Raw genomic sequence first — 24,526 nt, 5'->3', positions numbered from 1 at the left:
CTTGCTGTGAAGGCGCCCCTGCCACATGCATGTGGCAAGCCAGTTTAGACCCCAAAACTACAGCTGTATTCAATAAGCCCCCCACTCCTCCCCTCCTCCCCCACACACCTTTTGGTATCATCTGTCAACCTGCTGCTCTTTGTTATTTCTCTTCAATGTAAAATCTTGTTGGAAAAAAAGTACATTTGCCAACCAACTAACAGTAATAATGTTTGGGTGTTTAAACTTCTTTTTGTTTGTTTTTTAGATAAGAGGGTATTTCCCCATAGCATAAAACAGATAAATTGTGCTGTCAAAAGATGGTTTGTGAAAATCCATACGAGCATGGAAAAGTAATGTCGGGCGGTGATCTACCTGTCCAGATAGACTACATAAATAACCAATGTCTCCAATGCAGCGTATTCTATTTTCTACCACAAACAAATGTCTATGTTTAGAAAATATCATATATTATTTAGGTTTATTCACAATGGGCGTTTTGCTCAAGCCCTCTCCTCACAGCATGTAAGACAAAAATACAATTAAGGTCACTCGCTCTCCTCAAACTTCTCAGCTGGTGCACAAACAAATTCTATAATGTGCACTCGGCAACATGGTGAGGCCAAAAAAAAATTCTTCCAATAAGAACCTTTGCAAATGTCACCACATTGTAGCTCTAGAGTCTAGACCCTTTATCTCTGCTTTTGAATGATTCTCTATCACCTTATCTGCTAATTTAAGATCAAGCAAGCTAATTGTGGCTTGGGAAAATGCACCTGCATAAAGTGAAAGTAAATTCAAAATAAAAAAAGGTATTGAGAGATATCACTATGTTCAATTTCACGTAAGAAGCATAATCCCACCATTTAATCCTTCATACATATACAAGTGGATCAAGCCAGATCTCAATAACTCTGTCTTAAAATATTGATGATACAGGCTGTCATACTGCAACTACTTACAAATGGATGATATCACTCTCATATGAAGTATTATCTAAGCAACTTTTGCCTGAAAGTACTTGCATAAACAGTACATACCTACACACATAAATATAAATAAATCTTTATTGTCCCATTTTCAGGGAAATTATTCTTTGGTGACACCGTAAGTTGACCATCATTAAAACATAAAACACAAAGGGAATAAGAAAACAATATAAAAAGATATAAAATATAAAATAAATATAAAATATGGAAGATTGACTAAACAGCAAAATGTCTAGGAATTTGAATTTAGCATTTGAATTGCACATGGTACAAATGACCTTTGGAAAATGTTCTTCTTCATCCTCCTTACACGAAAGCGTCTCCCTGATGGCAGTTTTTCAAAAAGTCCGTTCAAGAAATGACTTTCATCAGTGCACACCTGCACCGCCTCCCTTTTCAATGCTCGCAGGTATAGAGACTCCAGACTGGTTGAAGGCCCACCTACAGCTTTAAATGCCAGTGTAATGACCTTTCTCAATCGTGACTTATTCCGCACATTAAGATAACTGTACCAGGAAATCAAATTAAATGACAAAACACTGATCAGTAAGGAATTTGTTAACATCCGCATCACACGAGAGCTAACACCAAATGAATTCAACTTCCTGAGAAGATACAATCTTTGCATTGATTTCTTGTACACAGCATCAGTATTTCCATCAAAAGTTAGCTTGTTATCAATAAAGGTGCCCAGGTATTTAAATTTGCTCACAATTTCCACCTTATCACCATTTATGGTTACAGGCTCATAATTGTGACCTTTCCGAAAGTCCAAAATCATCTCTTTTGTTTTGCACACATTCAGAGTAAGACAAAAGTCCCCACACCACTTATTCAATGTGTCAATCTCGTCGAGGTAAAGATACAAAAGATGATTGATCGGAAAGACAGCCAACAATGGCGATATCGTCTGCATACTTAATAAAGTTACAAACTTCTTTAAGAGCCACACATCCATTGGTGTACAAACTGAACAGTAGAGGTGACAATACACAGCCTTGTGGAGCACCAGTGTTCAAGATTGATAACTTTGATAATCTACCATTCACCCTCACCTGCTGAGGACGGTCTTGTAAAAAACTTTCCACCCAGAGTATGATATGGGGGTTCAGGCACAGGTCACTCAACACTTTCAGAAGGGTAAATGGCTGCATAGTGTTAAAGGCTGATGAGAAATTGATAAATAACACACGGACATAGGTTCCATTCTGGTCAAGGTGACTTGTGATTAGATGAAGTAAGCTGAGCCAGGCATCTTCAACACCTCGTCTTGCTTTCTATGCAAATTGTAAAGGATCCAGTTTAGGAGTTACTTCTGATGCTATAAACTTAACCATCAATTTCTCCATACATTTACACAAGATGGAGGTAAGGGCAACAGGTCTATAATCATTGAGCTGCCTTGGGTGAACCTTTTTTGGCACGGGAATAATGATGGACTTTTTCCAACAAATAGGGACAGTATGAGCAGCCAAAAGTAACTGAAACAATCGAGTAAAAACATTACTAAGTTCTAAACAGAACTCTTTCAGAATACCAGACTTAATGCCATCTGGACCACAAGCCTTCCTTTTTCCCAACGCCCTAAAACACCTCACGACATCAGGTTCACAAATTACAGGTATGGGACATGCTGGAGTATCTTGATCCTCACAGAGAGCTTCACATTTTACTCGGTTTCCTGGAACATCAAATCTCGCGTAAAAGTCACTCAATTCATCCACAAATTTGGAATCTGGAATATTAGTGGGCAATCTACCATCCTTGAGCCTCTCATTCATTCCCAACATATGCCTGAGTCCCCTCCAAGCGTTACGAGCATCACCATCGTGTAGTTGTTCTTCAATCTTATCCTTGTACGACCGTTTACACTTGCCAATGACAGAGCGCAATTCTTTCTTCGCCACCCTGAGGACCGAGTCATCCTTCTTCAGGAATGCACGCTTCTTCTTCATCAAACATACCTTCACTTCAGCGGTAACCCAAGGTTTGTTATTGGGAAACATGTGAATGGTTCTCTCTGTGGTCATGAGGTCCTCACAGAACTTCACATAATCTGTGATCGTCTCAGTAAGTTCATCAGGGTCGTCACAAGAGTCAAAAAATACATCCCAGTCTGTGCACAGGAAAGAGCCCTTCAAACGTTCGTTATCCTCCGCCGTTCTGCTTTTAACCGTCTTGGAAGGAACTGGCATTCGTTTCACCTTTGGTCTGTACGTAGGTAAGAGATGGACCACCTTATGGTCTGATCGTCCGATCGCAGGAGCACATTTCGCCACATAAGCATGTTCAATGTTACCGTAACATTTGTCCAACGTCCTGTTACCACGGGCAGCAACATCCACATACTGATCGAGCTGAGGGAGTTCCTGATCGAGGTCACATCGATTGAAATCCCCAAGAATCAGGATTGATTGATCCACTGAACGGGCGGTCGCTCCATTGTAACTTTCTGCGATTCGTTCCGATGCGCATTTAAAGTCCGGCCCCGGTGCGTACACCAGAATAATAGTGCATTGACCAAATTCCCGTGGCCGGTAGTAGGATTGGAAAGACACCGTCAGTATCTCCACGTCCTTGGAACAGTATCGTTCACATACCGTAAAATGTTTGGCCCAATTCAAATTCACCAACATACACAAACCGCCACCTTTGGCCTTGCCCGATGACGCGACTCTATCGGCCCTGATCATCTCGAATCCATCGAAGGACACGTCATCCCCTTCACCAAGCCATGTCTCGGTGAAACACACAACAGATGAGGTCCGATAGTACCAGTCGAACCTCAGGAGGGCATCCAGTTCATCAGTTTTGTTCTTTTTCGAGTGAGAGTTAATCAAAGTCAAAACAGGAAGCGGTACCTTGTGGTTTCTGCGTTTAAGCCGCTGACGAAGACCTCCACGAGAACCTCGTTTTTTCTTTCCTTTAATTCTGAAAACACCATTCAATGCCAAGTTCACAACTCTCTGCATAGCACCACCAATACCATTGAAACGCAGGTTCAGCAAGGCCTCGCGAATATACGTGATGACGCCATCTTGTAAAGAACGTCCGTGAAGTGAAGAACAGATACCAGCCAACATGTGCAGTAGCAGCAAAACCCCGAAGCCATTTCGACAGCTGCGGAGGCCGTGAATCTCCATCTTCCATTTACCAATAAAAATCCACTCATAGAAAGCAAAGTGGTGACGAAACAACAGAAGAGTAAACGGTGTCATGCGGGGTCAGCTACAGTGCAGCGCCCCCTCTCATACATATATACTATTAATCAGTTGGACTCTGAAAAGCATGTAATACAATGCACCGACGAGGTTGACGAACTAAAAGTATGGCCAAGTGGCATGACAAGGCAGCTAAACAGCTGAACAACCTCAATAATGACTGCAACAACACAGTAGGACTGGAAGCTGTTTTGAACCTAGCAGTTGGTGCGAGAGTCATGCTCAGGCACAACATAAATGTCAAGGAAGGCCAAGTCAATGGTGCCATAGGCACCATCCTTGATGTACTACCAGGTCGCATATCTGTCAAGTTTGACCATCTGATCAGTCCTTGAGACATTGAGAAAGTGAAGTGAAAATTCATAGTGATGAAAAACTACTATGTATATCGCACCCAGTTACCGCTTATTTTCGCTTACTAGTACACCCGCTCACTACTGGAGCGGAAAGAAGGGTCATTCCTCTTTGGGGTATATAGATTACAGTCCATCTATGGTCGGGTCTCAAGAACATTGGGTGTGTGTTCATTTACCAAGTTTATTGTGGAGAGATCGCCAAGTCGTTTAAGCATTGGAATGTCAGTACAATCACTGCTTCATTTACACTTCATCAATTATTGCTTCAAGGTTATTGCTTCAATGGCCTCTAAAGGTGGTTATTTTTTAAATAATTATTGCTTCAAGCTTCTACAAACACTCCACTGGTTACAAAAGTATTTGATTACTCCTGTAGTGCAACCACATACTGAGATTCTACAAATGAGCAGCCCGAGTATAATGTTATAATATCAGTACATGATGATCAACTTCTTACAAACTGCATGGACATCTCTAATAACAGCATTCTATAATTATCTCCGTTTGTGATTGGTTACTCTAAGTTGATAAAAAAAGAAAAGCAGGAAAGACAACTGAAGCTGCAAGGAAGTCCCTGAAATTATATTGGAGCTTTTTATACTTATGCAGAAATGAAATATAGGACCTTCCAATACTTTTAGCTAGGCCTAGCCCTAGACAATAGTCTGGAGGCAGTGATGCAGGGATTGTTATGTGATGGCAATACTGTTAGCTACTCTCTTAAATCAACATCATCCCTATCTTGTTTAGGACCTTTTCTAGACTGTAGTTTGTCATCCATATATTGCATTTTAAATTTAGCATTAAAATTTTTATTCACTTGTACACATACTATCGTGTCAGCCCCGATGGTTTACACCGCCGGGTGATGAATGACCGTAACGGTTTTAACTCCGAGGTGCGTAGCTGAAACTGGAAGTTGGTACATCATGTGCGGGTGAAGGAACCAAAGTGCTTACCTAGACGAAACACACTGGTTTATTCTCGGACCCAACACCATGCAAACAAGACACAACAAATAAAATATGCCACAGTAATTATTTCATGAAAGTCAAGCACAGCAAAATAAAGGTCGAGGTAAAATAAATCCTAATGTGAGACGTCTCCACTCAGACACAAACGCACAACAAGGGAATGATTAAATAAAAATAAAAGGTTTTGTTGAGTTGGCCGGTACTCAGCTCTGGTCCAAAATGCACCTGGGAGCTTGGTAGTTGCAACAGTCCACGCAGCCACCTGCGCGGGAAACGCTCCAACAATGGTGCCAAAAACGTGCTTCGAAAACGCCTAGGCGCGATGCAAGCAGCAAAGACGGCCGCCTTTCGTTCTCCACTGTCACGTGCCATGCGGACCCCAGCTCCTTGATGAGCCCACAGTCCAACAACACCCCCTCCTTCAACGTGGCAAAGGCTCCACAAAGCTCCGAAAAGTTCTCGTCACAAGCGCACACAAGACAAAGCGACCACCCGAGCCCAAAAGCAGACCGAGAAAGAGTGAGTGATTCTTCTTCCTCTCTCCTCCTCCAAAGCGCACTCACTTCACGACCCAGCCGAACAACCAAAACTAGCATTCTGCTCAAGTCCACGAGCAAAATCGCACCAGCACAAACAAAGGAAAAATGGCACAGCCTTCTTGTTCGTGCCAAGAGACCGAGAGAGAGAGCCTTCTTCTTCCTTTCCGAACCTTCTCGCTCTGGGGTCACTCTGTTCAATCGCCGAGCTCCGTCGAATCGCCCCATGGTCTTGCTTTACCAATAACAAACTTCACTGCGTGGCCTTTTTCCTGACTTGGTTGTGGGCGGGGTTAATTGTCCCATCCCAACCCGTGTGAAGACACATAAACAACCTTAAGCTCCAGTTTCCCTACTTAATACATCAAGATGTCTCCTACGCGTCCATGGTCCATGCTATACCGATACAATCCTATCTGTACTGGGGTATTTCATCCCCTACCCACACAAATGTAACAATACATACATACATACAATACATACATACATACATACATACACGAGCTGTTTTCCCATCCTCCCATCCTACAAGGGGGAGGGGAGGTGGGGCAGTATAGAAGGTGAAATTGAAATGGAATACGATTTTTCCTGAAACTAAATAATTGACTAAATCGATACAGCTGTATGTTTGGAGTCTAAAGTGGTTTTCCACATGTATGTGGCAAGAAAACAATCTCAACAACTAAGTTCTACTACCTACTTAACAGATTTACTCATGTTCAAATAGAAGTACTTAAAAGACGTATAGATGGGCGATTCTGTTTCCTCTTCATTGACTTTTGTTTTCCCCGTCAGTGAAACTTTCGTTATGTTTACCACTCTTTATTTTGAGTCCAAAGAGGATAATGTCAATATTCGAATTTAATTATTTCGTTTCAGATTAATCCAAGCCTCACAGAGGATAACACTGTACATACATTACATGTACAAATAAATTAGCAGAAACCAGTTTCATTTTACTTGAACTACAAGAACTGGAAAGTCGGGAATAATCGACACAAAATATGGAATTTGAACCTGGTTTTTGAGCATCATGTGTCATATGTTCAGCCCCCCCCCCCTCCCCCCAACCTCCACAGCAAAGCCATTAACCGTAGTCAACCAAAATGACCTACTCACCATGGTATGAAGCCTGCACTGACTTGGTACGACTAATGAATCACATTAGCTTCCTGCAGTGTATCCAATTCGTTACATTAATATAAAATCATAAAAATTAATTACTCAATTTCAGGACTGTCTGGAAAGAATATAAATTAGCAAAGGGACTGATACAAAGTTCAACTGTTTACATTTGAATTTTTAACGTTGGATTATGAATGCAGAAAGAGATGTCCAAACATTTCAGGCAAATTTGCAGCACCCTGTTACACAGCAGAAGCAAGATGTTGATGATATTTTTAAATTTAAACCAAGGTGGATATGGCACAAATTTTTTATTCCGATCATCCGTTAGTCGGTTTATCGGCACAATGCCGTGTATGCTTAATATTTGATAGAACCACCTTTAGAGGCCATTTTTCCCCGCAGAGCAGGGGTTGGCCTTTTTTGGACACCGTGGTCCCCTTTTTTTGGAGCAATGTTTTACAGCCGGATGCCCTTCCTGCCGCCAGCCCTGTTAGTTGCCTCTTGCGACACACAGGGAATTACCAGTGAACTGGTACTCAATTTGCCGACCTCGGAAGGATGACAGGCTGAGTCAACCCCACCCCTGGTGTTAATTCAGCGATCAACCGGGATTCAAACCCAGGATCCTAGGATCCCAAGCCAGCACCCTAACCGCTAAGCCAACACCAGGCTTCGATGCTTAATATTTGATACCAAACAGATTATTTATTATACGTGACTGTGTAATGTTTGTTATTGATGTTCATTGATGCAATGTTTGTTATTGATGTTCATTCTAAAAGTGGAGTAAGATTTAAAAAATTAAAAAATAAAAAGGGGACAAGTTATGATGTTATAGTTACACTACCTTCAGTAAGTATTCACACCCCTTGACTTTCGTTACATTTTGTTGTTACAGCCTGAATTTTAATTTTTTGACACGATTAAGATTGAGAAACACTTCTTCGCCGACCCCTTCTAGGTACAGAGAGAAACACCGTCCCTCGTGCTACCATTCACCTTCACCTTCCGTCAACACTCCAGATTGGTGTTGGTACCACTATGGTGCTAATGACTTTCAGTGCTAATGCTCATCAGTGTAGATGACGTTGTTCATAACAGCCGCAAGGAAACGGCAAAGGCCACGACTAATGGCGCCAAGTCTTCTCTTCCTGTTTTTTCTTGTGGATATAGGGGCAGATGTGAGTACTGTGCCACTCTCTGCTGTTGAACAGCAAAGTCGACAGGAATATTCATGGACATGCTGTAAAGAACAGTACTATTGCTACTTTGGGAGAACGCCTCCTTCTGCTTGGTTTGGGTTTACATCCGCGCATTCCCACAGGTGTTTGCCATTAGAGACACCAGCTACTCCATCCTAGGTGTGTAGTTATTATGCCATGTCAATCTCCTTGTAGATGGCAAACATCACCGTCTATTGGATGTCTCGACAAAGCTTAGCGTTCCCGGTAACTGTATATTACATCTCTTCCATCCACACCCATATTCCCTTTTCAGAAAGTACTTTATAGCTTCCTTTGTCCATACCTGGATCACACATTTCAACATTCTATCAACCATCACTATGGATCATGGTAGCCAGTTTGAATTGGCGCTGTTTCGCGAGACGACTCAACTCCTGGGTACCGACTGTGTGCAAACTACCACTTACAATCCAACAGCAAATGTGATGGTCAAATGTTTCCACCACCAACTCAAGTCTTCCCTGAAAGCACATGACAACTCCACCGACTGGACGGATGTCATACCTATGGTCCTGCTTCCGGAGAAAATAAATGAATATCAGGTTAGAGAAGGAGAAGTCAGAGAATAGGTGTGAGTATCCGGGGGGACCAGTAACCAGGGATGGTAAGTCCAAGGCAGAGGTGCTGAAAATACCCCATAGTGTCAGTGAATTTTTTTTATTTTAGAAAGTATATATATTGTTGCGGATATGAGGACTGTATATTTTTTTGATTGTGTGAATTATTATTATTGTTTATTCTGCGCCTCCTGCCTCCGGAGCTGTGTAAAGGTCAAAGGGCATCCCATAATTAGTCCATAAAGCATCCACACCACAGCCAATCATAGAATACCCCTGTTCAATAGTTATATCTTATTCTGTGTTTTAGGGTAAGGCTGTGTCTCCCATTAATAGAAGTACTCCATTGCACCAAGTGAAAGAGATAGATTCCCTTCATTCCCATTCCCAAAACCTCTATTCCCCCTTTTCGTCGATTAGAAACTACCTCCGCTCCAATTACCGCCATTGACCACGAGGCAGAGTCGGAGAAGAAAGGCGTGTCTCCACCTCGTCATAGAGGGGAGGAGTGAGCCAGCCCCACTCGACCAACCATGAGCCAGGGGTTTGGCTAGAGAGGGCGGAGGAAGAGCGATCGGGGAGGTTCGCAAAGGTTGAGGGGCGGGGCCTATATAACCCAAGGCAGGGCGTGTCCAAAAGAGAGGAGCTTTTACCGGCAGACGAAAGGGAGCCCAAGCCGTTGAGACGAGATGAGCTTTTACCGGCAGACAAAAGGGAGCCCAAGCCGTTGAGAAGAGAGAGGGTCCAAGAAGCAGAGCTGAGTTGTGTGGTTTTGGTCATCAGTGGTTGCGTTGTGGTGGTCAGTGGTTGCGTTGGTTGCGTTGAGTTGTCGGTGGTGAGGAGTGATTGGACCAAGAGAACATAGAGAACATCCAAGGAGAGGACATCCCAGAAAGCACAAAGCCTGTTGTAATCCTGGAAAAGCAGCGGCGGCCACAGCAGCAACAACACCCAACAGCCGCTTGGGGCCTGGACGGCGGTTTTGAGCAGGGCCGCGAAGGAACGGCGGCTGCTAAACGCGCCGATCGTGCTGCACAATACAGCTCCAAGCCATCCTCTCCTTCCAGCCAATTCCTGTCATCATTCCCCGTGTGAGTCTGTCTTTTGTTTGTTCTGTCCCTGGGTTAATTAAGACTGTAGGTAAGCTAGCGTTGCACTGTGTATCTAATCTCGTCTGTAAATAAACGTGACTGCTTTCTTCTTGATTATATGTGTAAATAATAAATCAAATTACTCTTCTGTCCGTCTTCTCGTCTTATTCCTTTTCCTCTTTGCATTCGGTCGTTTTAGAGTTTTCCAGATTGGGCAGCTGCGGTGCGATACGGCCAAAGTTTGGGGTGAATCGGGTGAGTTGGGGAAGAATCGGGGGAACTGTTAGTGTTAGGTCGCGGTAATACACCACCGCTCGGTCAATATAACATCTTAACCGCGACAGTAACAATATATATATATTGTGTGTGTGTGTGTGTGTGTGTGTGTGTGTGTGTGTGTTTGTGTGTTTGTGTGTTTGTGTGTTTGTGTGTGTGTGTGTGTGTGTGTGTGTGTGTGTGTGTAGCATTTTCTTTGATTTCTATACAATACCTCACCCCTAAAGCATTCTACACAATATTTTGCATATCTAATGGGTAAGATCATAGGTCGATCTATACAACTATTCATGGGTGTAAGAAAAAAAAATCCACCCCCTCCCTCCTCCTTCCTCTCTCCCCCCCCCTCCCCTCCCTCCTCTCCCTCCCCCAATCCTCTCCCTCCCCTCCGTTCTCTCCCTCCCCTCCCTCCCCTCCCCCCCCCCCTCCGTCCTCTCCCTCTCCTCCCCCCTCCCCGGCGAAGAAATTCTCTGTATGTATGTGTGTGTATGTCTGAATATCATAGAAAAAAGAAACGTCCCGGATGTCTTTTTTTCCTCACTAAAAATTGTCTCTATCCAAGAATATATAAATGGGAAAGCAAAGTGGAATGGGGAGAGGAGAAAAAAAGAGGGAGAAGACTATTTATAAGAATAATGCAAATAATAAGAGGAACAAGCATTCTGAGTATTGCGCTGCAATACATGTCCCCTACCAAATTTCAAAGTGCCATAACTTTGTCAAAAATGATCGAATATGCAAATTTATGCACGGTTGATACTGGTTTTCAAACTTGATCTGAAGTATGCTGAGACACATGTGTGTCACGCCTCGCCTCGTTGATAAGCCTGCACGGTCGCTCTGTGGAGTAGCCTGCACGTATTGCACTGTGTGAATTATATAATTACCAACTCACGGTCTGAGGTACAAGCGATTCAAGAGATATCCATTTTTAAAAAAAAATTTCGTTTAATTAACGATATCTGCCAAACCACGTGCCCTATCGCAAATTCCATAAGGACATTTTAGTAGACTGACATGCTGAACAGATCTGTGAAGTTTCCCCTCGATTGGATCAAAAATGAGGGAGGAGCTCGGTTTTAAAGGTTCATGCTTAAAAACGTCATAACTCTGAAACAATGTGACGCATGACGTCACGCTTGCTGCCTTTTTTGTTCGTCATGGGTATGCGATTCTGCCTGCAAAGTTTGGCCTCGATCTGTTCAGCCGTTGCAGAGAAAAAGAGGTTTTCATGTTTTCACGAAAAACAATATGGCGGCCGAACCACGTGACCTGTGACGTCATAATTACCATTAAAATATTCTACAGACCGAGTCCCCACTACGGTAAAAATTTGATCTCAATCGGTCCAATTATTGCAGAGAAATTGGTTTTTAAAGGAAATTAAAACTTAAAATGGCACTGAGTTAAGGATCATCAGAATTATCAGAATTCCCAAAGTTAAAAGTGCTATAACTTTGTCAAAAATGATCGAAACGTCATGAAGTTCGAACGTGACCTGTAACTTATCATGAGGAAACCATGTGCCAAGATTTAAATCATTAGCATTAAGAGTTTAGAAAAAAGTCCGGAAAGCTGTTCTTTGCGTGACGGACTGACGGACTGACAGACAGACGGAGGGACGGTGTGCAAACCTATAGTCCCCTCCGGTGTACACCGGTAGGGGACTAATAAGAATCGGAAGAGCAAGACGGAGGAGAAGAGTAGGAAAAAAATGTCAAAAGTTGCCGCAGGTTCTGTTTCAGTTTGATTTTGAAATAAAATCAAGTTTGGAGTTCTCCCACCTGCCAGTGTGGGTCAATCGGGTAAATAACATGAGGGTTATATGGCAGGAAACTCAAAAACATACAAACCAGAAATTACCACAATGTCAAATGAAGCATTCTGTTGAATAAACCTTTGGTGACATTTCTTTGAATGATTCTGTTGGACACCATCTTTGATTTCATTTTATTTTATATACCCGACGTGCTCTTTACAAACCGTTGATGCTGCCTGAGCAGTTTCTTGGAAAAAGTTACACTGGGTGGTTTGCCATTGCCTTCCCAGTGTTGTTTGTCCATGCTCCATCCTTTTAAATGCTGCTCATCATGAAAGGAAGCAGCAGGCACCATTATAATAGTCTTTGGTATGATTCAACTCCGGTTTGAACCACACATCCTCAGACTCAAAGCAGACAACACAACCATCACACCACTGAGTCTGATGGTCGCCATCTTACTTCGGTCCAAAATCATTCTCACCTCCTTCTTGAACAGCCATAACAGTTCCTGCTTGCGAGGTCGATAGTAGAAAGGTTCTCCGGCCTGGTACAGTATGCGTCGTGGAGGCCTTTGCCGCAAACCACATTCATGACCCGTACCCCTTGCCTTAGCTGGTGCCTGGAGGGTGGCAGTGGTGAAGGACTGAGTAAGTCAAATACAGGATGAAATTTCAAAGGCTTCAATGAAATTTAATTCAAACTAAATTAATATCTACAAATATATATATATACTGTATATATGTTCGAACCCATCTGTGGATCGGTCCCATCGGCCGATGGGTCTGCGCCATCTGCGGATGTGTTGTTCACCTTGAAGGTGAACCCATCTGTGTTTCCTATGCATCAATGGTGGATGAGTATGTTTATTTGAACCTAAAAATAAGCAATTGATGTCATAAATGTTTATAAAGCAGTCCGTGACATGTGGTTTAATCTGTTAAACATTTAAAAATCATCTCTGTTAAATTCCTACCACATGTAATTCCAATGACTGTGTACCTGATTGAAGAGCACCATTCTGTCAACACATTCCTTCAAGGTGAACAACACATCCGCAGATGGCGCAGACCCATCGGCCGATGGGACCGATCCACAGATGGGTTCCAACATATATATTAATTGATATATATATCATAAATCATCTAAAATGGTCATAACATATACATACATATTACATCTACTTTATAGTGTCAGATGAGTCTTTTGGGACTACCACTGGTAGCACGTAACCCAGTGCTACCTGCCGCATGGTCGGGTTGTCGGCGACTAAACCGACACACCTCACTGGTTTTGCGAGTGGCGAGGGTGACTGTGACACCCTGCTGGGACTAAAAAGAACACTTGACAAAGGGTGCATGAGCTACCGAAGCGAGCCAACTGCCATCCAGTAAGGAGATTCTCTCCTAAGAAACACCAATCTGGATTGGACAAGTTTGAGTCACACCAAAGACTTTAAAAATGGTACATGGTGCTTCCTTATTTGATGTTCAGCAGTTAAAAGCATAAGGTGCAGCCAATCCCATCGGTTGGCATTCATGGGGAGGAGGAAATTCATCCTGAGGAAATGCCCCGCTGAGCTCGGTGAGAAACGCGGTACCATGGTTATGACGTCACTAGTACCCAGAGCACACCAGTACCCAGTACCCAGAGCAGGGTCGGCGTCATGGGGGGGGGGGGGGAATTCGCGGGCCATGCCCACCCAAATGAGTTATTGTGCCCCCCTCCCACACCCACCCGCAGGCCAAGCCTTTGGCGCCAAACTTGCACGTTGGCTATATTTTGTGTGTGTGTGTGTGTGTTTGGTGTATTTGTAATGGGTGTACCCCCTGGTGTATTTGTAATGGGTGTACCCCCTGGTGTATTTGTAATGGGTGTACCCCCTGGTGTATTTGTAATGGGTGTACCCCCCTGGTGTATTTGTAATGGGTGTACCCCCCCGGTGTATTTGTAATGGGTATACCCCCCTGGTGTATTTGTAATGGGTGTACCCCCCTGGTGTATTTGTAATGGGTGTACCCCCCTGGTGTATTTGTAATGGGTCTACCCCCCTGGTGTATTTGTAATGGGTCTACCCCCCTGGTGTATCTGTAATGGGTGTACCCCCCTGGTGTATTTGTATTGGGTGTACCCCCATGGTGTATTTGTAATGGGTGTACCCCCCTGGTGTATTTGTAATGGGTGTACCCCCCTGGTGTATTTGTAATGGGTGTACCCCCCTGGTGTATTTGTAATGGGTGTACCCCCCTGGTGTATTTGTAATGGGTGTACCCCCCTGGTGTATTTGTAATGGGTGTACCCCCCTGGTGTATTTGTAATGAGTGTACCCCCTGGTGTACCCCCCTGGTGTATTTGTAATGGGTGTACCCCCCTGGTGTATTTGTAATGGGTGTACCCCCCTGGTGTATTTGTAATGGGTGTACCCCCCTGGTGTATCTGTAATGGGTGTACCCCCCTGGTGTATTTGTAATGGGTGTACCCCCCTGGTGTATTTGTAATGTGTGTACCCCCCTGGTGTATTTGTAATGGGTGTACCCCCCTGGTGTATTTGTAATGGGTGTACCCCCCTGGTGTATTTGTAATGGGTGTACCCCCCTGGTGTATTTGTAATGGGTGTACCCCCCTGGTGTATCTGTAATGGGTGTACCCCCCTGGTGTATTTGTAATGGGTGTACCCCCCTGGTGTATTTGTAATGGGTGTACCACTGTACCCCCCTGGTGTATCTGTAATGGGTGTACCCCCCTGGTGTATTTGTAATGGGTGTACCCCCCTGGTGTATCTGTAATGGGTGTACCCCCCTGGTGTATTTGTAATGGGTGTACCCCCCTGGTGTATCTGTAATGGGTGTACCCCCATGGTGTATCTGTAATGGGTGTACCCCCCTGGTGTATTTGTAATGGGTGTACCCCTCTGGTGTATTTGTAATGGGTGTACCCCTCTGGTGTATTTGTAATGGGTGTACCCCCCTGGTGTATTTGTAATGGGTGTACCCCCCTGGTGTATTTGTAATGGGTGTACCCCTCTGGTGTATTTGTAATGGGTGTACCCCTCTGGTGTATCTGTAATGGGTGTACCCCCCTGGTGTATTTGTAATGGGTGTACCCCCCTGGTGTATTTGTAATGGGTGTACCCCCCTGGTGTATTTGTAATGGGTGTACCCCTCTGGTGTATCTGTAATGGGTGTACCCCCCTGGTGTATTTGTAATGGGTGTACCCCCCTGGTGTATCTGTAATGGGTGTACCCCCCTGGTGTATTTGTAATGGGTGTACCCCCCTGGTGTATCTGTAATGTGTATCATTTGTCATTATCTTTTGGTGGAAAATCCCCTCTACTGTTTCTCATATATTTATATGTTTATTCTTTGTTGATGTGACTTTAATGTGTTTGTTAAACTACATTTATATGATATTTTATGTTTGTTCAACTACATTTCAAAGCATGAAAACCACAAACAATATAATCAATTGTACAGTAACGGCTAGATGTTACAAGTTAAAATAAACTAAAGAATTAATTACATGTAAAACCTCAAATATAGTTTACCTATTGACCTGTAGCAAATGTGCGATGCAATATGTTGGTGCATTGATGGGTTGACTGACTGCCTGGACGCAACTGAGGTTGTGGATCTACTGATGTACCATCTATTGATGTGGATCCATGATCGAGGTTGTGGATCCGCCGTTTGGAGAGTTCCTGGGCTGAAAGGATCGAAACCTCGAGAAAGAACGGTGCCCAGCTGATGATCCATGCAGTCGGGAAACTAGTCAATTGCTTACGGGTTAAGGTGCTTGCTTTAGGTAGAGGAACTATGTTTGAGGGTTACAATTTAAATAAAGTTGAATATGGGATGTTGTGAAATTAACATCATTTACAACAATCCTTTAAATTATTTATCTTCAAGTTTAGGAACAACCGATACTGCACAATTAATTAAGTGTGTGTGTGTGTGTGTGTGTGTGTGTGTGTGTGTGTGTGTGTGTGTGTGTGTGTGTGTGTGTGTGTGTGTGTGTGTGTGTGTGTGTAAAAGAGAGAGATAGAATTGTGAGGAACAGAAATGAAAAAAACGAGGTGTGTGTGTGTGGTGTGTAGTGTGTAGTGTGTGTGTGTGTGTGTGTGTGTGTGTTTGTAGTGTGTAATGTGTATGTGTGTGTGTGTGTGTGTGTGTGTGTATGTGTATGTGTGTGTGTATATGTGTGTAGTGTGTGTGTGTGTAGTGTGTGTGTGTAGTGTGTGTGTGTAGTGTGTGTTTGGTGTGTTTGGTGTGTTTGGTGTGTTTGGTGTGTTTGGTGTGTTTGGTGTGTTTGGTGTGTTTGGTGTGTTTGGTGTGTTTGGTGTGTTTGGTGTGTTTGGTGTGTTTGGTGTGTTTGGTGTGTTTGGTGTGTTTGGTGTGTGTGTGTGTGTGTGTGTGTGTGTGTGTGTGTGTGTGTGTGTGTGTGTGTGTGAAAGAGAGAGACATTGCAGCATGTTTTTAAATTGGCCCTGGGTTGGTGTTTTGGTTGTTGACGGCAAACTCTTATTATCAAGCATTTACATCATGGATTGAGGTCTCGAACGGCGGTTTGTGCCCCCCGCGGTTACCCGAATGCCCCCCGATTATACTTGTTCTGACGCCGAGTCTGACCCGGAGTATCCCAGGAAGTGACGGCACTTCCCCCAATCTCAGTGGCTGTTTTAAGCGTTTGGCTCATGTGTGTGTGTGTGTGTGTGTGTGTGTGTGTGTGTGTGTGTGTGTGTGTGTGTGTGTGTGTGTGTGTGTGTGTGTGTGTGTGTGTGTAAGCTACATTATGAGCCTTAGAACATGTATTTTTTTATTTTTTTAAACCTTTTCCATTCAATACAGTACAGCGCTATTATCTCCGTAAATTCCAATGGCGTAATATGAAAAAGCAACTCCTTTTACTGGGCATAATGCTCTCATGATAGCATTTGACGTTTCCTCATCATAAGTATATAGATAGAACACCTTACTCACAAAAGGCTTCATGTTTACTTCATATCCCTATTGAAATACTGTCATATCTAAAGGAATCTGCTGAAAAATATTCACACAAGAAAACGAAATTAGGAGACAACCGTGTACCTTTACGGGACTCACGAAGACATTAATAAACTAGAACGGCACTCAGTGGAGTGGATACCTCTGCCAGGCTGATTATTCTACATTTTGTAACGGACTGAAAGGCTGGATCTAGATTTGGACATGAACCAAAATTAAATTGGCTTGTTCTTATCACTCAAACAAATCCTTCACTAAATATTGTCGTAACTCATCCACAACGTTTTGAGATATCATACTATATATTGTTTTTTGAGCCCGGTGTTGGCTTAGCAGTTAGGGTGCCGGCTTGGGATCCTAGGATCCTGGGTTTGAATCCTGCTGAATTAACGCCAGGGGGGTTGACTCAGCCTGTCATCCTTCTGAGGTCGGCAAATTGAGTATCAGGTCACTGGTAATTCCCTGTGTGTTGCAAGAGGCGACCAACAGGGTTGGTGGCAGGAAGGGCCCCCCCCACCTTTTAGGTGGCAGGAAGGGCATCCGGCCATAAAAATTTGCTTCAAAAAGGGGACCATGGTGCCCAAAAAAGGCCAACCCCTGCTCTGCGGGGGAAATGGCCTCTAAAGATGGTTATATACTATATATCGTTTTTGGCCCATCTCTCAAATGTAAAGAATCACTTTGAAAGTTAAAAAAAATAACGTATCCGGATTCGGACCTTCTCCGAAATCGAATGTATTTGTCCTTGTCACACACCCAACGTTTCCACCAAGCTTCGTCTGAGTCCATCCCAATTCTTTGAGATATTGTGCAATATATAGTTTTTGGCCCTATCTCGTGAAGAATCATTAAAAAAAATTTCTAGTATCCAGATCAGGATCTGCATCTTCACCAAAATCTAAACAATTCGTCCTTGTCACACACCCAAAATGTCCACCACACATTGACTCATAAGTCCAAATGAAATGACTCATAAGTCCGAATCTGTCCACAACTTTGAGATATCCTGGTCACAAACAAATAGCCAGGAAAAACAAACAGAAGGTGTCACACAGTATACAGGTATGATGAAAATCAAGAGAAGCAATTGATTGATTAATTGATTAATTGTATAAATAATTAAAATAAATGAATAATAATCGTAAAATAATAAATTTCTTAATCAATTGCCTAACAGCATACCTAAACCACCACTACTTCATCCGAATCTGTAACCTTTTGAAAATGAAGCAATTAATCGAAAAATTAAATAATTAATCGCTCAATTGCTTCATCAATAAATCAAAAATACTGTCGTGCGGACCCTTCGGTTAATACCAGGGACCGCGGATGGACCAGAAACGGATTTACTTGAGGCGACGACCAAACACGGATTCGGCTATAAAACGCGGGAGGAAGAAGGGAAGTGGAAGCTGTGGCAAAAGCGCTTATCTTCAGCGAACCGATGGCAGCTGCAGGGAAATTAATGTACTCGACACCGAATTAGAATGTACAAAAATAAACACGTTTATTCCCGGCACCCGATAACAATGAAACACGACGGTAATCAAATAAAAGTCCTAATTTGGGATCCCACTCACCGCACTTCAAATACACCACACAGGAATGGATTACGAAAGGAAATGTCTCGTCGTGTAATGTTATGTGGTGCGTCCTTATCTGTTTGTGGTCTGTCGTCCCCACTTGGCTCCAAGCTCCGCTGCACCGCGAAGGCCCGAGCCAACGCCCACCCCAGGCTCCTCGCCGACCGCCCACGAGGTCCGTGCACCACTCTAAGCTCCAAAGCACCGAGCACCGCTCCGAGCACCACGCAGATGGCGAGCCAACGACCACCAGGGACCTCCCAAGACCAAGCAGGGAAGCGCAGAGAGCACAAGACAGCCAGAAAGCACAAGGGTTCGAGCTGGACGTGCAAGAGGGCCAGAAGGACGTGCTGCCCAAGAGAGAACTCGATGTGCAAGACAGACGTGCTGCGCAAGAAAGAAGAGCCGGATGTGCAAGAGGGAAAATGTCGTTCGGCGCGCCCCTATATAACCTTGCGGCGGTGACGTCAGCCTTGGCGCGCCACCCAATCAGTGCCCTCCACCGAATCACAGGCCTGTAATGTGGTCATAGCTCGTGCTACTCGATGTGGCTAGGGCTGCCAGAGGTGTAGCTGGCTGCGGCCCATGCGGCGGTGCCCCGAACTGGCCTCTTGCCTGTTCTCTTCCAAAGTCCTTGTCAGGGAAGGGAATTATTTAATGTTGTACTAAGGGCCTGTCTAAGTGTCTAAATGAGTGCATTGCCATAAGAGACAAAGGTTTGATTACCAGGTGTGATGCACAAGGGTTTATCTTTAATCCCTACAATATCTAACACTCAAACATCCTGGTATGTTCACAAGCAGATATCTTAACCCGACAAACCGGACTAACATATACCTTATTACAGGTAGATTCCCTATCGCGACGGATGAAGCATGTTACCTATTCAGATCTACCTGGCTCTAGATATTGCTCTACCCCCAGACATAACAATACCCTTTACAGCCAAATGACTTGGTCATTGTCGTGTCCAAATATCAGCTTCCTAACTCAAAAAGGTGCCTGAGATATTGCCTAGATGAGAGATAAAATAAATATGTACTTAATAAATCGATAATAATTAAGTGATTAATCAATTAATTGGTTATTCTAAAAATAAAAATATAGTTTTTGCCAAGCTACTTGGTCATTAGTGTGCCAAATTTCAGCTTTCTAGCTCAAATGATGGCTGAAATATTTTGACTGTCAAAGGATGGCTGAAATATTTCCCGGACAAACAACACAACCTTTGACCTATATAGTCAAAAAACAGTGACAGCCTCACTTTTGTCCTTTGGAATCCTCTGGTAAAGTTTGACAAAGGAAGCTGAAAGCGTTCGCGAGTTATCACACTCACAGACAAACAAACCAACGGGATGCGGGCTGAGCTTGAAGCAAGAGAGACGTCCCTTCCGAGCGCTGTGACACCTCCCCGCATCTCTGGACTGGACCGTGCTTTATCCTGTCCCTGAGCCAAGGTGCACCTTGTGCTATCGACTGCCTGTCCCTTCCTGCCATCAATCCCTGTGTAAGTCAGCCTTGTTCCGTTTGTCTGTGGTCTGTCTGGGATAAGATAAGATTGTATTTAAGTGCCCATCTCTTCTGTGTCTTTTACCTCACTCTACCTTGTAATCTACCCCTTTTCTCCACCACTAATTATACCCTCCTCCGGAGGTCTTGAGAACTGTACCCCTGGCGTCGTTTCATTTATCCCAGTCGTTGTGTCCTTTCCAATCATTGATTTAGCGTAGCGCGATTTGGCCAACGTTCGGGTGGAATCGGGTGAGTTGGGGAAGAATCGGGGGAACTGTTAGGTCGCGGCAATACCGCCGCTCGGTAAATAACATCTAATCCGCGATCCGTAACAATCCCTGCCATCAATCCATCAATCCCTGACATAACATAAACAGATCAATTCATTTCCTTGAATCAAATATCAATATCATCAATATCATCAATAATTTGATATTTGAATTGATGACTGACATAAACAGACAGAGATGAAAGCATAACCTCCGTCCACCTTTGGTGGGCGGAGGTACCAATGGGCAAATAAACTCAGTTTAAGCGATTTGAACCTGGAATCGGAGAATCATGAGCTAAGTGCTGAGATATGAACTATAAACAATCCAAAACTTCGGTTGAAACCACAATCCCAGAATTTTCCACAAAATCCTCTTGGCCACAATTCACTCGTACTTTTTAAAAAATCAAAACCATGAGAGTTCAGAATGAGCAATTCTTCCTCCACAGAGTGGACCTCAACAGGAACTACATTCACATGCTAAATGCTCTCCTAGAGGGTAAGTGACATGATTGCAATGGACAATGAGACTCAGATAACCTTTAGAATGTCATCCAGTCTTCGATTCCTTTTCAGCTCTTCAACTTGGCCTGTGAATGCTTTCATCCCTTTTAGAAAACAGTCATTTCTTAGTTCACACACATACACACGTTACACACACACAGACACACAAAGGATATAACATCATTTTTTGCCCTAAAATAGCTGGGTTGTGTCAGCAACAAGAAGAAGAAGAAAACGATTACAAAATGTCAGTTAGGGTGTTTTTGCAATACATTTATGAGAAAATTGAACGTGTTCACAGCTTCAAAGAAATACAAGGTGTTTTGGTAATTCAATATTTACCTCCGCCACCGAAGGTGGATGGAGGTTACTTTTTCACCCCTGTCTGCTTTTTTGTTTGTCTGTTAACAGGATATCTCAAAAAGTTGTGGACAGATTCGGACGAATCTTGGTGGACAGGTTGGTGTGAGACAAGGAAAAATTATTTCAATTTTGGTGAAGATCCAAATCCAGATCTGGATGCTCGAATTTTTAATTTGTTTTCAGAGATTCTTCACCATTGAGCGATAGTGCCAAGAACGATATATATATAGCACGATATCTCAAGAAGTTGTAAATGACTTAATACAAAACTTGGTGGATGAGTTGGTTTGGTGACAAGAACAAGCGGATTAGATTTTGGTTCAGGTCCGAATCCAGATCCGGACTATCAGTGAGATACAAAACACGGAAAATGTTCAGCCTGGCGGAGGTTGGCCATTACCGAGTGCCTCTCTAGTTTCGAGTGGATTTTATCAATAGGCTACTTGTACATTGTTATCATGAAAGGTTAAATTGTGATTGAAAGCGAAGTTTTTCATTGGGACTTTGTTGAAACTGGATAACTTGGAGTTTGCTTTACAAGCGAATCAAAATAAGAAATCCCACTGCCATTTTGTCCGAGTTCAATGCAAAGTGCATTCTTTTATACGATGCAAACTGGTGCATGGAATGAATGAATGAATGATCGTTTTAAGGCCATTTTCCCCGTTAGAGCAGGGGTTAGCCTTGCGGGCCCCATGACAATCATGGTTCCCTGTTTGAGGCAATGTTTTTATGGCCGGATGCCCTTCCTGGCGCCAACCCTTAGTCACCTCTTACGATGCGCAGGGTTACGGTGTACCTATTCTAAACCGGGGTACACATCGTGATCATTCATCCCAGCAAGCTGGTACTCAATTTGCCGACCTCGGAAGGATGACAGGCTGAGTCAACCCCCTGGTGTTAATTTAGCGATCGACCGGGATTCGAACCCAGGATCCTCGGATCCCAAGCCGGCACCCTAACCGCTAAGCCAACACCAGGCTTACGATGCAAACTGGTGCATGGGCTGCAGGATAACCCACAAGTAATGTGAACTGTCTAGTCTGGGTCATTTTCCTGGCTCGACTACAAATATGCATTCTGGTGCTTCAAACACGAGGCAATGCATCAATGAACATTGCATCATTCAAATGGGATGTGCGATGGCTGTCTCTTCTGTTAGTATTACCAGGCAGATGTTAAAAATTGCACAATAGCTTACAAAAAAAAGAGCAGTCTGTTGTGCAGCACCGCCAAATTAAATCAATTCCTGACATGGAATTAAATTCCTGAATTAAAAATGGCCAAAGAGAATGGAGGCACTGAATCAATGGCAGAAGCTCACAACTGTAATGATTCAAAGCATAATTTCTGAGGCTGCAGATATGCCAACTACATATGTAGTGCTTTTTTGGATAGGCCTGTGGTGTGTTCAAATCTGAGTGCACAACCCATGGTGCTGTCATCCTTTGTTAATTTGTCTGCTGCAGCCAAATGCGACATATTTACGATGACCAAACGTCATGTTTTACTGTCCGATCAATGTTCAACTTTTAAAAACTGGCTGATCTACTTCCCAGAGACTGAGAGTATGTATGGGCTCAATGATGTCTGTTAACAAAATAAATAATTAGATGATGTGATTAGATTAAGGCAGCCTGGTTTGACAACATCAACACCCTCAATCAACTAATTGATTAGTTACTTAATTATTAGCAATTAATTAAGCACTTATATATTTCCTTTCTCTTCTGGCCATTATCTCAGGAACCTTTTGAGCTAGGAAGCTGATATTTGGACATGCCAATGACCAAGTGATTTGGCTGTAAGGCTATTTTTGTTTTATTGATTAATCATTTAATCGATTAATTATTTAATTATTCGATTAATGACTGAATTAATTGATTGTTTTTATGTTATGGATTTGGATGAAACAGTCGTGGTTTAGGTATTGTATAAGACAATTGATTAATAATTTAATTTTTTAATGATTATTATTTATTTCTTTTCATTACTAATCATTTATTTATTTTCTTTCTCATCTGGTCAATATCTCAGGCACCTTTTGAGTTAGGAAGCTGATATTTAGACATGACAATGACCAAGTAATTTGGCTGTAAAAGGTATTTTTGATTTATTCATTAATCAATTAATCGATAAATTATTTATTGATTAATAAATTGATTATTTAATTTTTTATTAATGACTTATTTAATTACATTTCTAAAAGTTACATCTTCAGATGAAGCACGAGTGGTTTAGTTATGCTATTAGCCAATTGATTAAGAAAAATATTTTATGACAATCTTTTATTGATTTTAATTATGCAATTAATCAATCAATTATTGTGCACCTCTCCCTCCAAATACAGTCGCTATGAGCTGCACGGCGGTATTGCCGGGCGTCAGAGTTGTCCCGGCAATGCCGTGCTGGAGGATATTTAATTATTTGGCATGGGGGCGGTGTACTTTGAATGTATCTGTACTTGTTCTCCTTTTGTTCTCTCACCTGTTAGGTAACACCAGTGTCATTTGTAGAGTCTGTTACCCACTCCACCCAACCAGCTTTGTATTTCATAATTAAAACTTTTATGATATAAACATCATATAGTAGGTTGTAGACAGCAACCGCCCAGGGTAGTACTACCATCCTGACTTCGGAGTGTTACAGTGGTACCCGGAACCATCTTACACTCTCTGTGTCAGGATTGCTGGTCTTACTTTCTGTCTCACTAAAGCTACAGCCACCGGGCTAGCTTCAATCTCTTTTTCTCACAAACAAACACCATACACTTTTCATCACACACTTTTCTTCTCTTTTATTTAAGGCCTGGCCTTGATGAGGGCTATACAGTCCATGCCTGGAGCCTCCAACATAAAAATATATATTTATGACAAAAATCACATGCTCAAAGAGAGTTGTATGCTAATGCTAAGCATTCCTCCGGTGAACTTCTTCAGATTGCAGAGTAACCTCCTTAGTTTTTTTTGTTTTCCCTGCATCCACTGAATCGTCGTAATTTTTAGCCTTTGAACCTGCCTTGGTAATCTCATATATATAATGTTTGGCATCTCTTCTTGTTCTTTTTTATTTTTTTTTTCGTTACAGACGTGTTGCAGCGAATGAAAGAGCAGAATTACATTGGGCAACAAATTAGCAGACAAAATGAGGACAAAGGGAAAAGTGGGACAACAAACTGAATA

The 24,526-nt window shown here is 42.9% G+C and overlaps 1 protein-coding gene across 18 annotated transcripts in view; it reads right to left on the bottom strand.

Annotated features, from left to right (window-relative positions):
• Positions 1–24,526, bottom strand: part of LOC137423219 (DNA (cytosine-5)-methyltransferase 3A) — a 549,884-nt gene that overhangs the window by 337,897 nt on the left and 187,461 nt on the right. For all 18 annotated transcript variants that reach the window (XR_010983654.2, XR_010983655.2, XM_068110127.2 and 15 more), the window contains exon 5: positions 12,595–12,732. Coding sequence is in view for 16 of the 18 variants with exons in the window: in XM_068110127.2 (XP_067966228.1) it covers positions 12,595–12,732 (138 nt within the window). In the remaining 2 variants the exon portion in view is untranslated. The remainder of the gene's footprint in view (positions 1–12,594; positions 12,733–24,526) is intronic.

Source organism: Myxine glutinosa, chromosome 3 (genome assembly GCF_964187855.1).
Source record: "Myxine glutinosa chromosome 3, kmMyxGlut1.1, whole genome shotgun sequence".
In the NCBI taxonomy this organism is placed as follows: domain Eukaryota; kingdom Metazoa; phylum Chordata; class Myxini; order Myxiniformes; family Myxinidae; genus Myxine; species Myxine glutinosa.
Note: the sequence above shows the minus strand (reverse complement) of the source record. Positions and strands in the feature narration are given on the sequence as shown.